Source organism: Thunnus thynnus, chromosome 1 (assembly GCF_963924715.1).
Source record: "Thunnus thynnus chromosome 1, fThuThy2.1, whole genome shotgun sequence".
Lineage (NCBI taxonomy): Eukaryota > Metazoa > Chordata > Actinopteri > Scombriformes > Scombridae > Thunnus > Thunnus thynnus.
The window spans coordinates 37,311,437-37,328,821 of record NC_089517.1 but is presented as its reverse complement, the minus strand read 5'-3'; the positions used below and the strand labels follow the sequence as shown (position 1 = coordinate 37,328,821).

At 39.5% G+C, this 17,385-nt stretch overlaps 2 protein-coding genes across 2 annotated transcripts; one reads left to right on the top strand and one right to left on the bottom strand.

Moving 5' to 3' along the window:
- Nucleotides 1-35: 35 nt before the first annotated feature.
- znf414 (zinc finger protein 414) lies at nt 36-4,360 on the top strand. Its single transcript, XM_067597121.1, has 5 exons — nt 36-190; nt 396-512; nt 1,873-1,978; nt 2,058-2,530; nt 3,451-4,360. Exons 1-5 carry the CDS (start codon nt 142-144, stop codon nt 3,618-3,620), a joined length of 915 nt encoding a protein of 304 aa, XP_067453222.1. The 5' UTR covers nt 36-141; the 3' UTR covers nt 3,621-4,360.
- A 675-nt stretch (nt 4,361-5,035) lies between these two features.
- On the bottom strand, nt 5,036-16,173 carry mtch2 (mitochondrial carrier homolog 2). The gene is made up of 13 exons (XM_067597108.1): nt 16,020-16,173; nt 15,087-15,171; nt 13,630-13,736; nt 11,930-11,956; nt 10,337-10,393; nt 9,728-9,785; nt 9,515-9,566; nt 9,363-9,422; nt 7,971-8,064; nt 7,400-7,447; nt 7,237-7,304; nt 7,081-7,156; nt 5,036-5,872 (listed from the first exon to the last, which is right to left on the bottom strand). The coding sequence occupies exons 1-13, from the start codon at nt 16,104-16,106 to the stop codon at nt 5,786-5,788; spliced, it is 906 nt and encodes a 301-aa protein (XP_067453209.1). The 5' UTR covers nt 16,107-16,173; the 3' UTR covers nt 5,036-5,785.
- Nucleotides 16,174-17,385: the final 1,212 nt, after the last annotated feature.

Sequence of the window (17,385 nt, the reverse complement as noted above, 5' to 3'; positions counted from 1 at the left end):
CTTAAGCCGAAGAGAAAAGGAAAGAAAATCGCAGAAAACCCTTGTACGCAGGCGCTATATTTTTTGCATTGCATTCTGGTTCTTGTAGTCCATTCCTGGTTCATTGTTGTCTCTGCAGGTCCCTGGTACTCTGCCACTACGATGTCTTCAGGCGGCACAGCCGTGCAGACAGCAGAAAATGGAAATGGAGGTTTGTAATTTAGATTAAATATTGCAGACAGGTGTCTAATTCGCGACGTTTCTACGCCACTGTGTATATTAACACCAGCTGTGTGCAGCTAGCCAGCCAACTAGCAAGCATGCTAACCAGCTTGAGTTCATTCGTGAAACACTTACACTGTTGCTGTCACATAACTAGCTATATTATGGACATTTTATAAAATCCTGTTTGTCAGTTTCAGGAAACCAGAGGATACCGTGTCCGTTATACGGATGTAAGCGGGTCTACACCGACAGGACTAGTCTGGAGAGACACGTCAAAGACCATGAGATGCCAGCTCAGTCCCTTCCTGGTGAGTCCTGCAGACGGAAAGTTAAATATATCTTCGTAATGTAATGCTATTTTAATGGCATCGAGAGGATCGATTTTTATGCTTAAATAGGTCACTTTCCCTAAAGAGGTTATGATGCAGTTACAGATAAACGGCTTGCAATATGCGTTCAAGGTAGAAGAGCAACATCTTACCTTTCTTTAAAGCCAGTGTATGTGCCCGGTAGTTCACTCTGATAGCTTCATCTCCCACCTGACAGAACGAGCTACTTATTTATAAGCACGTTTATAATAGTGATACTCCATGTTGATGGATACAGTATTTCCCACCTGACAGAACGAGCCAACTCATCCTTAATTTCACCAGTGAATCATCGTGAGAGCAGCTCAGACTATCAGGACACTTGCTTCATGTTCCTCAGACAGCAAGAAGAAGCATTCTGAGTTTGATCAGATGAACTCATACCATAACCCATCTGATCCTGACAGCTCTGCTCAGCCTGACTCTGATGTGTCTCTTATCCTCCTGGCGATTTTTAAAGGAAAAGTTTGAGTCTGTCTTCATACAACATGCACATGCCATACATACATTGAAGAGTTCAAAGCTAATATCCAGTATGAGTATTGTAAGATAGACTCGCAAAAATCTGAGCTCATCTTTTTAATGTTTGAGAAGTGTCATCAGAGATATGTGTGTGTGATGTGCTGTTGTGTGTAGCTTTGTATTTTGTATTTTATATGGTGTGTTCTGTGTGTTTTTTGCTTTGTAATGTTTGTTGTTGTGCTGTTGTATGTTTTGATTGTGGGGGACTGTGGATGCAAATTAGCTCTGAGCTAACTCTGGTGCAGCGCATCTTTAATGTTTAAAAACTGCACACTGTCCCAATCAATCAATAAATCAAATCAAATATTATGGCATGCCATAAGAGTTGTGCTGGCTCAATTAGCCAAATAATCAATAAATCAATCGACAGAGAATTAATTGGCAACAAGCTGGACAATCATTGATTTAAGTTATTTATTTAGCCAGAATGTCAAACTTAAGCTGATTCCAGTTCTCTAATTGAAGGTTTTCCTGCTTCTTTTTTTAAAAAAATCGTCATTATTGTTGCAGTTTTATATTTTTTCAGTTTCAATATTCCGGTGTTTTGGATTGTTAGTTTGACAAAATAAGCTTTCTGAAGATATCACATTTAGCTCTGGGAGGTTTTCATCACTTATCACTTCCTTATATAACATCATTTTGTCCTTTTGGTTGTAAAAATGTATCTCTTGATCACCAAACAATCTCTTTGTTTGGTGAACATTGATCTCCATGTTTTGTTTGGTGAGACGTGGGTTTAGAGGGAGATGTTATGATGATATTTCTGTCCTCTCCTCAGGAAAAGTCTTGCTCTGCTCCACTGTCGGCTGCAGTGGTTCATTCCCCAACATGCAGAAACTGATGGAACATATGAGGCATCATCACAAACCCAACATATTCTTCCTGTGAGTTGCACTCATATTTAAAACGCTCTTTGTTTATTTATGTATTGTATGTAATGTAACACTGGTCCTCTGTCTGAAGGTGTGAGAGCTGTCGCACAAAGCTGCGATCCTACCGCGGCCTCCTGACTCACCTGCACACCTGTTCCAAAGTGCCACGGGGAAAAACAAAGGCTGAACTGACATCCCCTCAACCTGCTGCGGGGACAAACCCAAACATGACCCCCATGGCCATGGAGGTGAACCCTGCACAGCCGGATGCAGTGTCTACACAGCAGCAACTACCCTCTCAGACCACACACCCAGATGGTTCCTTCCCTGCTGCTGTTCCTCAGCCAGACTCTGCTGCTCCCCCCAGCTTGTTTAAACAGGAGGCCTCCTCTCCACAGCTCACAGAGGCAGCTCAGCCTGACAGACCAACAGCAGCTCCCGGGCCCCCTGATTCCCCGGCTCAGCACCAGCCACAAACCAGGTCTCCTGAGCCCCCCCCTCCTCCTCCAGCATCAGCCTCTCACTCTCCACCAGGGTCTGCAGCTATGTGGAAGAAGAATCAAGGTGAGGGTCTCCTCATACTAAAGCACATCACTGTACCCTGCCAGAAGGGCCGCACATTTACTTACAGAGCGCTTTTTATCATGCAGTCATCAAAGGTGCAAAGCACTCAGGAGCACAACAGATTCATGTATTCACTGTTCTTTGTGCGCTTCACTTCACAAAGCATCTGTAGTTTTATCTGTGCCTTGTAGTAAGCTAGGAATCAAATCAGTGTCAAGATTAAGAGTCACAGCCATGCTAGCAGCTCTTTGAAGCTGTACTTAAACACAGCTGTGCTAATGACATGTTGATGCGGTGAATTAATAAGCGGATGCAAAGAAGGTACAATATTTACCATATTAGTGTAGCTTGTTAGAATGCTAACATGCTAATGCTAATTAGTTATAAACACAAAGTAGAGCTGAGAGAAGATATTTGGGTATAAACCACAGTAACGGACAACTTGAAAATTTGACTTGCTAGTGGAGTTATTGAGATACATTTAGAGTTGTGTTTGTGTCCATCAGATGAATACAAGTCCAATATTTACTCTCTTTAGCTCTATTTTGGTCTCTTTAGCTGCCAAATGCTCTTCTATGTTCACCAGATACCAAACAATGTACTAGTATTGATTCATTGTTAATATAAAAATATTGATCAGTGAAGCTCTAAGGGAACACTCTCAAATAAAACACAAATGGTGAAGTGAGGCAGAAATAAAACTGTCTCACTGTGAACTGACCTGCTTCATGATTATTTGATGTATTTCTGGGTTAAAAGTACAACACAAAGTCTACATGAATGTCTTGAAGTTTGTAATTTGCACCAAAATGCATGCTAAAAATATAGCATACTGTGTGTACAACTGTAAATTCCTCTTGAAGAAACAAGACGCTGAATTAGAAATAGTCATTAATTAGTCTGTTTGTTTGACTCATCAGGTATGGCCTGCAACAGACGCATCCTTTGGGAGCACACTAAAGGCCGCTACACTTGTGTGCAGTGCGGCTACACAGCAACCAACCGCAAGGACATGACTCAACATATCAACACTCAACACAACAGTAACAAACCTGCAGAAGACACCAGGAGCTCTGTTACCAACACATAGCGAGGAGCAGAAGTTTTGGAAGCAAATGTCTCATCTTCTGTTGATAGATGTTTCAGACAAACACTGACTGAAGGTTTGTGTGTAATACACATTTATATTGAGTCTGCAGCAATGGGTAATACTCTATACATTTCCCCAAAGCTTTTAATAAATAAGGTTTTGGATGCTGCTCCCTTGGCACATCTCCAACTTTCCATCAGAGATCAGACTGCTGGCTCACTCACTGCCTCCACACTGTCCTTCTCTCACCTTTAGGATAGTCCATTACTGCTACCACTATTCTTTTAATGGCTTGTTGTCCTGTAGAAGAATTGATGTCATTCATTCAAGCTTGATGCTACAGATGGGAATTGATGCAGGATGCAGTCACTGATGTGAAGGGAATGCTTCGGTCTGAAACTGGTCAAATTTAGAGGATCATCCCAGGATAGCTGCTGAAAGCTACAGGATAGCTGCTGAAAGCTACAGGATAGCTGCTGAAAGCTACAGTCTGGCATGAAAATCTTATAATGTAATTGCTTTAAAATAAAACAAACTACTTTAACTTTTTGTTCAGGTTATAAACAGTCACTGCTTTGATCGCTGTTGGTTTCGTAGAGAAGATTCAGAATTGAACAGTACTGTTGTTATGCATGAGATGGACGGTAAATTTCTATTGCATTGGATTGTGTAAGTGTTCTTTTAGATGTTCAGTGTCCCTTCGGACACTCTACTTGAATAAAATGTGTCTTCATGTTACAGCTTTTGCATGTCAATTATATCAGACTGGCATTATTTCATATGTTTACAAATGACATAAGAAGGCCAAAACCAACAATACATTAGTCTCTGACATCTCCACCCTGTCTACATTTAGCCTCAGCCCCACTGGTTGCTACTGACGATGTAAATCTAAAGAAAACAAAAAAGGATCACAAATATATAGCTTCATTTTTAAATGGCTCAATAATGTCCTGAAACAGCTGATCACTGTAGTTTATCACACATTACTCCAACAGGAGGAAATAGTGTATTTGTTGGGGACTATTTTAATTGGCAGATTAAGACACATTTATTATTATTTCTGACAGCAGGATGGTGTGTGTGTGGGATTGAGTCAAGTAAACTACAGTGTGTGTTCATGGTAATGAAGGAACATATCATCAGTGCAATAATGTGGCTCAATGATGTGTTTTTAATAGTTTTTAGACAATAACGGAGCTCTACGACACATAGGAATAAGATGATTCCACACACTTCATTGTTGTTTTCTTGGAGTGAGACAATAAGAAAAACTTTGCTAACAGCCTTATTTTGAAACTCTGTATCTTAGTATGCTTGTGTGCAGGATCCTTTAATGTTTGATGGTGTTCCTAAGTGCAACGTATCAGTTCACATACTTCTCTAATTCTACACAAACACCTTTACAAGAAAGACAAGGTCAAAAAAGCAAGTTTTTATTTGGGTCAGTCAGAATGAGTTGATACAAGCCTTTTTGACTATTCAGAGTGCCAGAGAGAGTGTGGTCAGCTCAGGCTACTCTGCATGCCTCTGTACACTCATACATGCTCCTACACAACCCCCACAGTCTCTCCCCCCTCCTGTTCATTAGCATTACGCGCACGCCCAGCAGTGAGCTTTACAATAATTAAACACACCAAGACAATACCACATGACGAGAGGTCCCACTGGATCATTAACGTGAATTATTAGACGTTACCACATGCAGACTGAAGTGCTGTTTTCAAACAAACGAATCCCATCACGTGGATGAAGGGAAATCATTGTCAATTGATAATCTATAGAAAAAAAAAAACATGGGGTAGGGGAGCACTTACACATCGGTCTGTCCTTACATAATGCAGACTGGTTTGACAGCATGATCCGTTCTTCAGTAGTTTTTGTACATGTGGGTTTTAAAAAGGAGAAAAGCCGTTACGCTCCAACTCATTGTAAATTTCTGTTAATAAAACAAAGCCTGCTTGAAATTAACTGGAAACTAATGCGTTTTTTAATTTACATGGTGACAGGTTAAGAAAAAAAAAAAAAAAACTCATAGTAAACAAGTGCATACAAAAAAAAAAATATTCAAGTGCAGACTGTTCCAACCCCCAGATCAGGCAATGTTGATTTTTTTTCCTTTTTTTTATTATCACAACTATGTTCAGCTCAGTTCTCTTGAGGCTTTAAAAAAATCTCTTCTGGTCGATCGCGTATGTCTTTCCTGCTGGAAGCTTCCGGAAAAATAAACTGTTGCCTCTGCTCATGTTGCCCTGAAATGAAGAGGAGAGAGAGACAGTAGGTCAGTTGAGATTTATCAGTTCGCTCTCACTGAAGACGTCATGCGAAGTTTGATTCATCACTGTTGCAAATCTGCGTGATCCCCCGTGACAATGAAGTGTCATGTTGTGAGGACAATAGCTTCTGTAGAGACAGCATGTGTTCGGTCTGTTCCTCTTTTTTTGGTCAAAACAAGCTTTCATAAAACATCTCTCCTCAAGAAATATCTCTGTCTGAGCTCCATCTGCTGGTTGCAACTTTCAAAAATGAATAAACTTGATAAAATACTTTTAGTAGGACCAAAAATGTATTAGTATGTAAAAGTTTTGGCCAGTTAGGAGTGATTTCCTGCTATGAGAAGCTTGATAAACACAGGCTACGGTCACCATCCTTCAGTGCATCTTGGAATTGTTCTGTTTGTAACTGGTGTGAAAACTAACTAAAACTTGATTTGACTTATTCCCAAGATTCCCACAAGCACTTCAAAACACTCCAAAGTCCCTCCACTAATGCTACATGCTTCTTCAAACCACAAGCATCACCTATTAAATCCTCCAAAAATCAAGTTGACATTGTCTGAAGTGCTGCACAGAAATAGTTCATGTAATTAAAGTGATGACACTGTTCAAGCTGTAGATCTGATGAATGAAACTAATAAAGTAGAGAGATTTTAACAAGTGACAGTTTGTTTTAGAGAGGAAAAAGGTTTCCATCTGTCCAGTCTGCACACGTTGATAGACTGTTAATGTCAGATGTAACTCCAACTTTACTCAAACTAGATTTCTGGTTCACACTTTTGTCTTTATTTTAATCCAGTTTAATCGAGGGTCAAGTCTCATTTAGTGCTGTTGTGTGTGAGATTTTAAGAAAGTGTGATAGCATGAACACACACTGTGTCTTATGTCGCCAAGTGAAAACATGAGAAGTTTCTGTTTGCTAATAATACAGGGTTGGTTGATTGTGCTAGTGGCTCTCTCCTTATTAAAATGAATGAATTCTTAATTTTATCATTACATCAAAGCAATAAATGCTGCACACTTGCACTGATGGACATAAAAGCTCATGTGGTTACTGATGAAAATGTAACTCATACATCTGTCAGATGTGAATCAGGAATATATAAACCTTCTTTGAACGCTAACTAGCCATACAGCTGTTAGACAGAAGTCTTCAAGTCGAGTCAGACGTGTGATGTATTTACCTCTCTGCTTAGATGCCTCCAGCAGTCCACCCAGGTGGGATATACTGATGCATAGGGCGGCAGGCCTCCAGCGAGCCTGGGGAGCGATCAAGAGAAATATGAGTGTGCTTGATATGACATGAAGATTTTACAACAGTAAATTACCTGCCAACTCACCCGCAGTTATTGACAGCCATGAGGTTTGACACCAAAACAAAAGGGTATGTGAGCATACTGGCGAAGAACTGGAGGAGAGAGCAGAGGAAGAACGTGACATGAGCAATAAGCTACAGACAGACGGACAGATTGTGGTGTTAGTGATGCAGACTGTCACACTCACCCCCGTCACAGCCTGAGAGCAGTTCTTGATTTCTCCTGTGTGACTCATCTGTGCACAAGAAGACATGACTGTGTTAATGCTGTTCACTTCTCTGAAGCAAAACACAACAATACCCCAAATATTCATACGTGTCACCTCATGTACGCTAACAGACTAAATGTTTTTATTAGCTGAATGTATGATTTATGAGACACTGATGTTCCTGTCCATGCATAATGATCTAACTACAGTAACTTATGGTACAGTTAAATGTATTGTCATTGTTACCATGTTTCTATATGTTTCTAGATTTTTCCCTGTTCCAATAAAGTGGTCATGACAGAATTTTGCATGACTGAAACTGAATGGGAGTCCAGTGTTGGAGCATTTAACAGGTGTAAAGAATGTGTAAATGTTTGTGGGTTGGTGTGTAAATACTATTTCAGAATTTGAGAGATGTGTTTACTCTCCTCTACAGCCTTGTACACAAGCTGCCTCACACGAGTATTTCAGAGCACCTAAGTCCTTAAACCAAACTAAACAGATAACAGAACCCTTAACTGGACATAGGGGCATAAAAGAAGAAGCATACCGAGTCATCGATGGCGTATGTATTGATGACGTGAGCCAGCAGGTTACAAATCCACAGAGACAGGACGTCACCGAGCAGGCGAGGGATCAAACCACTGGAAAGAAGAAGACAATATCATTTCTGATTAAAACATCTTGAATATGAGGAAGACAAATAATCAGCATATAGACCGCAGCATCATACAAAAGTAATACTCTACTCATCATGCTGTCAATCAGCACTAAACCACTTCTCATCATTAGACTTTGTATATTTAATTAGTGAAACTTTCTCTCTCTATCCATGCACTCAATGTTTGTTTGTTTATGGCCTCTTGGAGCTTTCCCACTTTCTCCAAACAGTGGACAATTTATTACAAGCACGTTTAATGGTGCAGACCCACCAGAGTCTAGCTGGGATGCATCTGGACGCAGCGGACCACTGAACTCTCTGGCTGGTGGGCGACGTACTGTGAGTTGGGCAGTGTTTGGTTTTCGCTCTACTGTTTTCAACATGGCGGCCGAGTTGCGTATAATCTCGTTTTACAGCTAAACAGTACATTAAAGTATGTTTTGAGGAGAGAAATGAGCTGGCTGTGTTGAGCTCATTTGCATTAAGTTGAAGCTGAGTCGTAATTATGTAAATTCAGATATGGCGGTCGGTCCGTCAACTCGCTGTGCTGTATCCATCATGCACTGCACGGATAGATCTCCTGCTCTACATAAAACATGAACGGGATCCGTCGGATTGATATCCATCAACGGATTTGGTGTGTCTGCACTTTAAGTTTGATGCAATCCAATATTACACATACAAACTACTTTTCGCCCACGTTTGTGGCTTTAAGGACCAGTGTGTAAGATTTAGTGCCATCTAGTGGTGAGGTTGCAGATTGCAGACACCTTTCAAGTGTGCAGGAGAACCTACAGTGGCCAAGGAAACTCATAAAAATGTGAAAGGCCCTCTCTAGAGTCAGTGTTTGGTTCGTTTGTTCTGGGCTACTGTAGAAACATGGCGGTGCAACATGACGGGCTCCGTGGAAGAGGACCCGCTCCCTCATTCATTCATAATGAAAACACAACGATTCTTATTTTCATGGGATTATACTCTAATTAACACATACCTATGAATATTATATTCCATTCCTGCCAAGTCCGTCCTGCTAGATATCACTAAATTCTACACACTGCACCTTTAAAATACATCAGTACTAGTCAAAAGTCTAGACACTTTCTCATTTAAGGGAATGGGAAGGTGGTGCTGTACATCAGTACAATGTATCTATAATAACCAAATCATACTGCACTCTTAAACTGATCGTGCTGAAACCAAAATTATTAAAAGTTGACCATCAAGGCAATACACCAAAAACCTGAGAGAGAGAGAGTGAAAAAAAAGAAGAGTTAAACTTACGCAAAGAAGCCCAGTATGCCTTCTTCTCTGTAGACGGTGACGATGGAGTCAAAGACCCCACTGATAACAACAGAAAAGGATTTTTTTTTTAAGTTTTACAATTCTCATGTTTATTATCATTGACATTTATGACTAAGACATTAAAACTTTACCCATATTTTGCTTCTCTCCCAATAAATTGGACCATACATCGCAAAGTAATCACTGAAAAACAAGTCAGAGAAAACATACTTGCAGACTAGTATCACAAAGATCCAAAACATTCAAACCATTTGAAACCTCTGGTACGACCTCTGGAGGTATCACATGCTAGCTAGAGTTAAAGCTATCAAAGGTTTGAGCAGCTGCAGACATTGATGACGTACCATGAAAGGGATGTGTGACGATGGTGGCACAGGAACGAGCAATCATCTCTTTGGTTGTCTGTGGAGACATAAAACGATCAACTGTATGAAACATCATAGAAGAGTATAGATACCAGCATATCTCTGATATCATAGATTTGAGTGGACATACCCATTACATATATTCAATTCAAATTAAAATTTTGCTTTATTGGCACTGACTGCAATGTTCTTGGCCAATTCAGATTCCGATTTTTGCAAAGTCTGACCTGCTGATTCCAATTTTCTTTCTTTATAAGAATTGAATAAGAAAGAAAGATTTGTTTTCTTTCTTTATACATTTCCTTTATTTCTAAGAACTATAATTGACAGCATACACAAACATTGTTGTAACTATTATTTAATGGAATATTGAAATTCAACTGTACGTTCATTAACTATTTAAATAACATTATTCCTCTTGGACTCGGGCATGTTCACCACAGTGATGGTTTTTCTTTGGACTTGAAGTTATAATAAATTGTGAGCTTTCCACACTGTACTGTCTGGGCTGCACATATGCACAATATGTTCAAGAGTAATTAAAAAGTGACAAATATCACTGTTTTCTGGCCTCTGGCAGTGTCTTACCTCGTTAACAACGTGCTGTAGGGAGCCCTCCACAGCCTTCTGCTGGCCGCCCAGTACCTGGACAGACCAGACAAACCTCACAATTATCCATCATTTTCACCAAATCGCTGCATTCCTGTTTGTTTCATCACATCTGAAGAACCGCTAACATCAGGTAAATTAGACTGATAGTGGAAAGCAATTTTCAAGTGAGAACACAACAACACTTTGTCATTTACTGTCGTGAGACATGAAGAGAATGGCGTGACTTGAATAAAGGTTGGAAATAAGATGTAGGTTGGTGGAAAGGGAGACTGAAGCAGCTGACTCACGGGGGATTACTGTCTCCAAAACCTCAATGTTTTACTACATATTGAAACAATTAACAATTAAGTTTTGTCTCTGGCATACACTGAACCCACTCCATCTTTAGTCTAACTACTTAGACAGCAGACTACATAGTTTAAACTAGAGCTGCAATGATTTAATGATACGTTGTCAACTATTAACTTAATCAACAACTATTCTGATAATCAATTGATATTTTGAGTCCAGATTCTCTGATTCCAGCCTCTCAAATGTGAACATTTTCTGTTTTTCTATGATAGTAAACTGAATATCTTTGGGTTCTTAAAGATGTCATCTTGGGCTCTGAGAAACAGTGATTGATATTTTTCACGATTTTCACCCACTTTATAGACCAAACAACTAATCCATTAAATTAATCGATAATGAAAATAATGGTCAATTGTAGGCTGGGCGATATGGACAAAATCAAATATCACAACGTTTGACCACATAGTCTATAAGTGCAGGAAATGTTCATCCCAACATGAAAAAATGGTGCCTGTTTGCAATTTAAATGAATGCAGTAAACACACATTCAGGAGCAGGAAGAAGAGCCACAGCCCAGGAAACAAAACTGAAACTAAGTTCCTGTGGTTTAGTGCTGGAATGTTCTTGAGTTCCTATAACAGTTCCTAGTTTCCTAGAAAAGTGCCTTCTGTTGCAAAGGGCCTCTGGGAAAAGAACAGTAGTGTATGAGTCACCTTTGACAGTCGGTGGGCTGGCCAACAACTTCTCTAAGCTGCTTTTACATTCCTGAATATGTTTCAGTCTTACACAACTCCAGCCACCAACAACTGGCAACAACAAACAAACATTTCCAAAATGAAAACACACTGAATGACAACTGTTGGTGTCTGTATCACATCTCAGCTCATATACATGTAAAGCTGTGTCACAGCCTACAAAATATCATCTACTGTGTGTTCCACTAGGAAGGCCTTCACACAGCCTACAGCAGGCTGCACAAAGATTATTCAAATATTGACTTGATGTTTCAGAGTCTGTTTGCCGATAGTTAAGATCATACTTTAACTTGTTTTTCCTGATTCAGTGTTGCAAAGATGTGTTTCAACCATTGCACACTGATGTGACTTTTTACATCAAATTAGCCTTCAGCAGTCTGTGAAAGCTTTTAGCTGTATGTGACTTGCTGAGTGTATTTTCTGTGTTTTCGGTGAGCATCAAAAGTCAGAAACAAACGTACTGTATTAATGTACATCACAACATCCTGATGATATCTAATTTATAATATATCCAAACTCTTACCTGAGGTGTGCCTTGTTCCTGACATTTCTGTAAGAAAGTAAAGGTAAACATTACAAAACTGCACATGTGCGTAAAAGACTTGTTAGGTTCAGTAACATAAAGTCAAGACCAATGTGTATAACCCACTCACACCAGACATTAATATGCATTTCTTATTATATATGTGTGTGTGTGTGTGTTTCTTCAGTTGGATGTTTGAGCTTCACTGTGCAGAATGATGTTTGTTTTCATATTCATCTGCTGCAGATGGAAAATTTCTCTGTCTGAAAATCTAATTTTAAAGGGTGGGTCTATGAGCAGGATTTGTGACATCACAACTAGTCACAACATCCTCTCCCTCTCCCAACCCTCGCGGTCCCTCAGATCCACCACAACAGCAGTTTAACTTGTGAGATGTTGTATATTCATAGATTCTAGGATTGTTAATGAGGGAGAAGGAACAGATGTCCTTTTAAATATTTTTACATGGTAATTATACTTTTTTTGTGGAGAAACCATATGAGACACACATTACTGTGTATGTCTGGGTGGGCTCATATAAATCTAGATTTAAAGGCGCCCAAGCCAGCTGTATCCAGCAGGTTGTGAACAGTGAACATAGAGCAACGTACAAGCAAGTCACAACTCTCTGGTGACACTGTTTCTAAATAAACAAAAAACATATCTTTAGTATTTCTGTGCAGCAAAGTCTTGTTACGTATTGGTCCACATATGAGCCAATAGTCAGTCAATAATACAATAATACTGGTCAGCAGAGAATACAATGCAGTTATGACAGATCTACTGACTATGTGCACACAGGTTGCATATTAGAGGCACGTGGAAAGTGTGAACTTTCACAAGTCAGAAATTTGCTCTCATGACATCTTTTGCTGTGTGTGCAAAACAGGGTAAGAATTCTGTCAGTACTAGTAAGTGGTTACACATACACTGTTACCAGACTTGTTCAAGGTTTTCATATTGAATCTTTTTGTTGTGAAGGAGAAACTGATTGTTGCTGTTGTAAGACAATATTGATACTATCTGAGTACAATTCTTTTGCCATGTACACAACAGCTGATAGTGAAACAGCATGTATACATAATAAGTTCAGCTTCTTAACAGTCTAGACCTGCATTTTTTCCAGCACCGAGTAGAGAGTGTAACTATGGCCTTGTTCAGACTGTCAGCCCAAATCTGTTTTTTTTTTGTATATCCAGATTGAATCCAGATTGATTTTAGAAAGTCTACAGATGCGTCTCAGTCTGGACGCTCTGTTGTGTCGCTCACAACGAGACACACGACAGCGTAGTGCGTCAGAGCAGCTGAGCAGAGTCAGTCAACGGAGGAGTTCTGCACCACAACTTGACACAACGACTGTTTGGAGGGTTAGATGACAGATCTGTATTTCTCATACTTCTGCATTGGAAAGCCGCATCACTAGTGTGCGTAGTTACTGACACCTACGTCGTTACCATAGAAACCCATGCAGATAGGTCAGTGATGTTAATTTACAACCACGAAAAGCAAGCAGGCTAAGAGACCGAACAAACTGACGTGTTCTGTCCTTCTGCTCAGTACTATTAACAGCGCAGCCCAAGCATACAACTATGCAAATAGCCTAAATTTATACTGGCTATTTTTCTATATATACATAAAGCTTAAACACAAAAATCCTCATGGCGCTGGGCCCCAGGTGCACTAAGTCTATCCAGACTTACCTGCACAACTTTGCTGTGCACGACAGTCCCGATGGTGCCGGCACACAGCCTTGGACCAAGCCCTTTGAAGAGACCCGCTTTCCCATCAATCTTGATGATGTGTTTTGCTGAGACATTTAACAAAAAAAAAAGAAACAACAGATGGCAGAATAAGTCATACAGGACATTTTAAAAACAGGCATGATGCTTATAAAATAAAAAAGATGTCTTAAGAAACCACAGTTATGTCATTTTCAAAAAAACAAACATCCTTTAATATTTGAGATCTCACACTATTGCAGACTCAAGTAAAAACTTTAATTTACTATCCATGATCTCATCATAATAACTTTCAGATTTTGTCACTTTTCAAAGCCTTAGAAAAATGCAAAAAAATGGCCTCAGAGTTTCTTTGATTCCTTAACATAACTATAACTCAAGAGACTTAACTGGACTTTCTCTTGTTGTTCCTACAGTTGGATGTTTGAGCTTCACTGTGCAGAATGATGTATGTGCAGAATTTTTTTAAGGGGCAGCATCACAACTAGTTTGGAGTCAATCATGGTCCAATATTCAACTTATAAAAGTGTGATGTGGACTCTTGAAGCCTCCAGAGCACATAGACTAATAATGGACTTTACAGCAGTGTTTTTCAATCCTGGTCCTGGGGCAGCCCTGCTATGCATGTTTCAGATGTTTCCTTGCTCCAACACAACTGGTTCGAATGAATGGGTGGTTATCAGGTGTCTGCAGCGCTTGATGTGTGTCAGGTGTGTTGGAGCAGGGAAACATCTAAAACATGCAGGGCAGGGGTGAAAACATTGCTTTACAGTGAAGTAGGAGGCATCTTGTTTCCAGCAATTAAACTTTTGAATTTAAATACATTTGCATATTCATAGGTTCTAGAATTTTTAATGAGGGAGAACAAATAGATGCAATTTTAAGGATTTTAAAGTGATAATTATACACATGTGTTGTGGTGATCTTTAAGTACAAATATTTAGTCTTTGGAGCCACAGATTCCTCCTGACAAGTAGTGAGGGAGCTGACACATTTTCACAAACATCACAAATTTGAGTCTGCTTGAGGGAAAAGCAAAACTGCATCTGACTCCGTAAAAGGTGGGATGTAGTCAGCTGACAGCCCTTAGTTCTACATAACGCAACTAAAGCCCCTTTCAGACATGCACCTCATTTCCTAAATGTGCGATCTCACGTTTGAACAAACAAAGTCACTTTTGTTGTAAAAGTCAGAGCAGAATCCAAACATAGAAATATTTCCACAACACTTATAACACAGTTCAAGTCTCAATTGAATGTTGTCACATTAATGTAAAAAAAACAAACAAAAAAAACACAGCAGCACAAAATTACTGGGAGATATTAAATTAACATCTTTCCCTGCCCTCTTATGAGCACTGAAATCAATGTTCTGGATGTCATTTGTGAAAAAGGCTCAGTCTGGAGAGACACACTCACCATAAGCAAACAGTCCCGGCAGCTGGTAGACTTGTCTGCCAAAGAGGTTTCTGCCCAGTGAGGGAGGCAGTGGCTCATGTCCTACCTGTCAACACACACACGAATAATAAAGTGATAAACATCTTTTACTGCTTTTCGTGGGCACTTAAATTATGTCACAGAAACTCTCACACACTTCCTCTTTTCTTTTTGACACATTCAGTCAACTTGTTGTCATTTTGGCTTCACTCTTTCATGTAATGTGTCAACTGTTCTCATTTTATCGTCTTCATACGGTGCAAAATCATCACTGTGCTCAACTTAAATTTGTTTACAAAAACAACTTTAAAGCTAAGACAAGTTGACGGGGTAAATAATTAACATTGACATCAGCTAGTTAGCAAACCGGTAGTGTAGCTTCCAAGCTGTTTAGAGGGCCAAAGGGCGCCGGTGTTGTGTCGAAGTCTGTTCCCCCGTTGATATGTGTTTCCACTAACCTTAACCTGACCCAACCTTATCCCTAACCCTGAGCAGTGGTCCTCTGAGGTGCTTAACCTGATCCCAAGCTTACCTAAACCCTACACAGTTATCTCTGCTACGCCTAACTACAACCATAACCTATAAGTCCTAACCCCAGCCGCTTGTTTTGGCAGCAGAAGGTCACAGGGACAACAGACGGACACATCATGTAATTGATACTGTTATCGGGAACAGTTGCTGCTATGTTAATTAGATGCATACCGAATTAAATAGTCCGTGCTAATGATTCATGACAGTCCCGAAGTCATGTTCTGCACCGCACGTCCATTTACAGATAAGCGAAGCAACATTTAACTGCGTTATTTTCAACGGAGTTTGGCAGCTCCCTTCTCATTGTGTAGCTAACTGACAGTCAGTGCAGCAGTTCCTGGTCATAAACCTTCACGGCGTCTCCACCAGCACTTCCCGTCTTACCTGAACCAGGACTTTGATGTACATCAAAGGGTGGGAGAGGACGGTGAGCCCTGATCCCAGTAACACTTGGCCACACGTGTCCGCCATTTTTGGTAAGACAGGACAGACAGGAAGTTCTTCTCTAGTTCTTCTTCCCTTCTTCTTTCTGAGGGCTCGATAAGCGTTCATATTTGATCTCGTTACAACAGTGGCGCCATCTAGCGAGGGGAAGTTTTTCACTCAAGCCATAAGACTACTAAATAACATACATACACACACGCGCACACATACACACACGCGCACGCGCAGACGCACGCACACACGCGCACACACACGAAATGCAATCTAACCTCTGCAATATTCTGACCAATGATAGTACGTGCAACCTTACATTGTTTAAAAATGTAGGCCTATATATTTTTCAAAAAATATATACAGTATTTATATATTTTTATTGCTTTTTATATTTTGTTAATATATTATATGTCTTTTTTATACATATTTATTTACTGTTTTTACTGATGGAGCCTCCAAGCCAAAGTATTTCACATAATTGTACTTGTATAACTGGAGTGACAATAAACTTCTTGAAACTTTAATCTAGTGTTTAAACACTTAAACTCTACTTGACCTGCCTATCCAACTGTTTCTCCCCATTTATTGAGAGAATTCAAAGTAGCCTAAGACAATTACAACAGTAACAGAACATAAAAGTGTGGGGATAGTTAGGAAATTAATAATAACAAGTAAATGGAAATATATAAGTCAATAAAATAATAATATTAAAATAAAAAAATAATAAAATAATTGACTGAGTTCTATAACTGCATTAAACAGTGAAACACAATATAAAATAGGAAACTAGAGAAACCATTATATATATATATATACACATTATTTAAAGGAATTAAAGAAAGCTGCCAAAAGGTACCAGAAGCAGTTTTCATTTTGGCTTGGTTTAAATGATTCATGGCTAATGAATGTGAAACTTTCCAAGAAAGCATAGACATCTATTGTATATATGAATTATTGCATGTGCTATCCAGAATATTTTTATTTTCAATTATAAGGTTTTAGTCACCATTTAGAAAAGTTGTAAGAGAAGTTCCTTTATTAAGTGAACTACATTATGAGACGTGCTTTTTTATGATCACTCATTGTCCCTTTCTGAGATGCTACATAGACTGATGATTTCTTGTTAAATTTCACCTTGGTAAAAAAACAAAAAACTTAAATGATTTTGAAAAAGTCTTTTCTGGTTGGTAACCAACCCTTGATACCCGCTGGCTACATGTCCCACCGTTTGCCATATTGTCTTTTAGCACTGGACCTGTTTTCACTTGCTTCCCTAACAGAATCCTACAAGTCCACCCAGTGTGGGTTACTA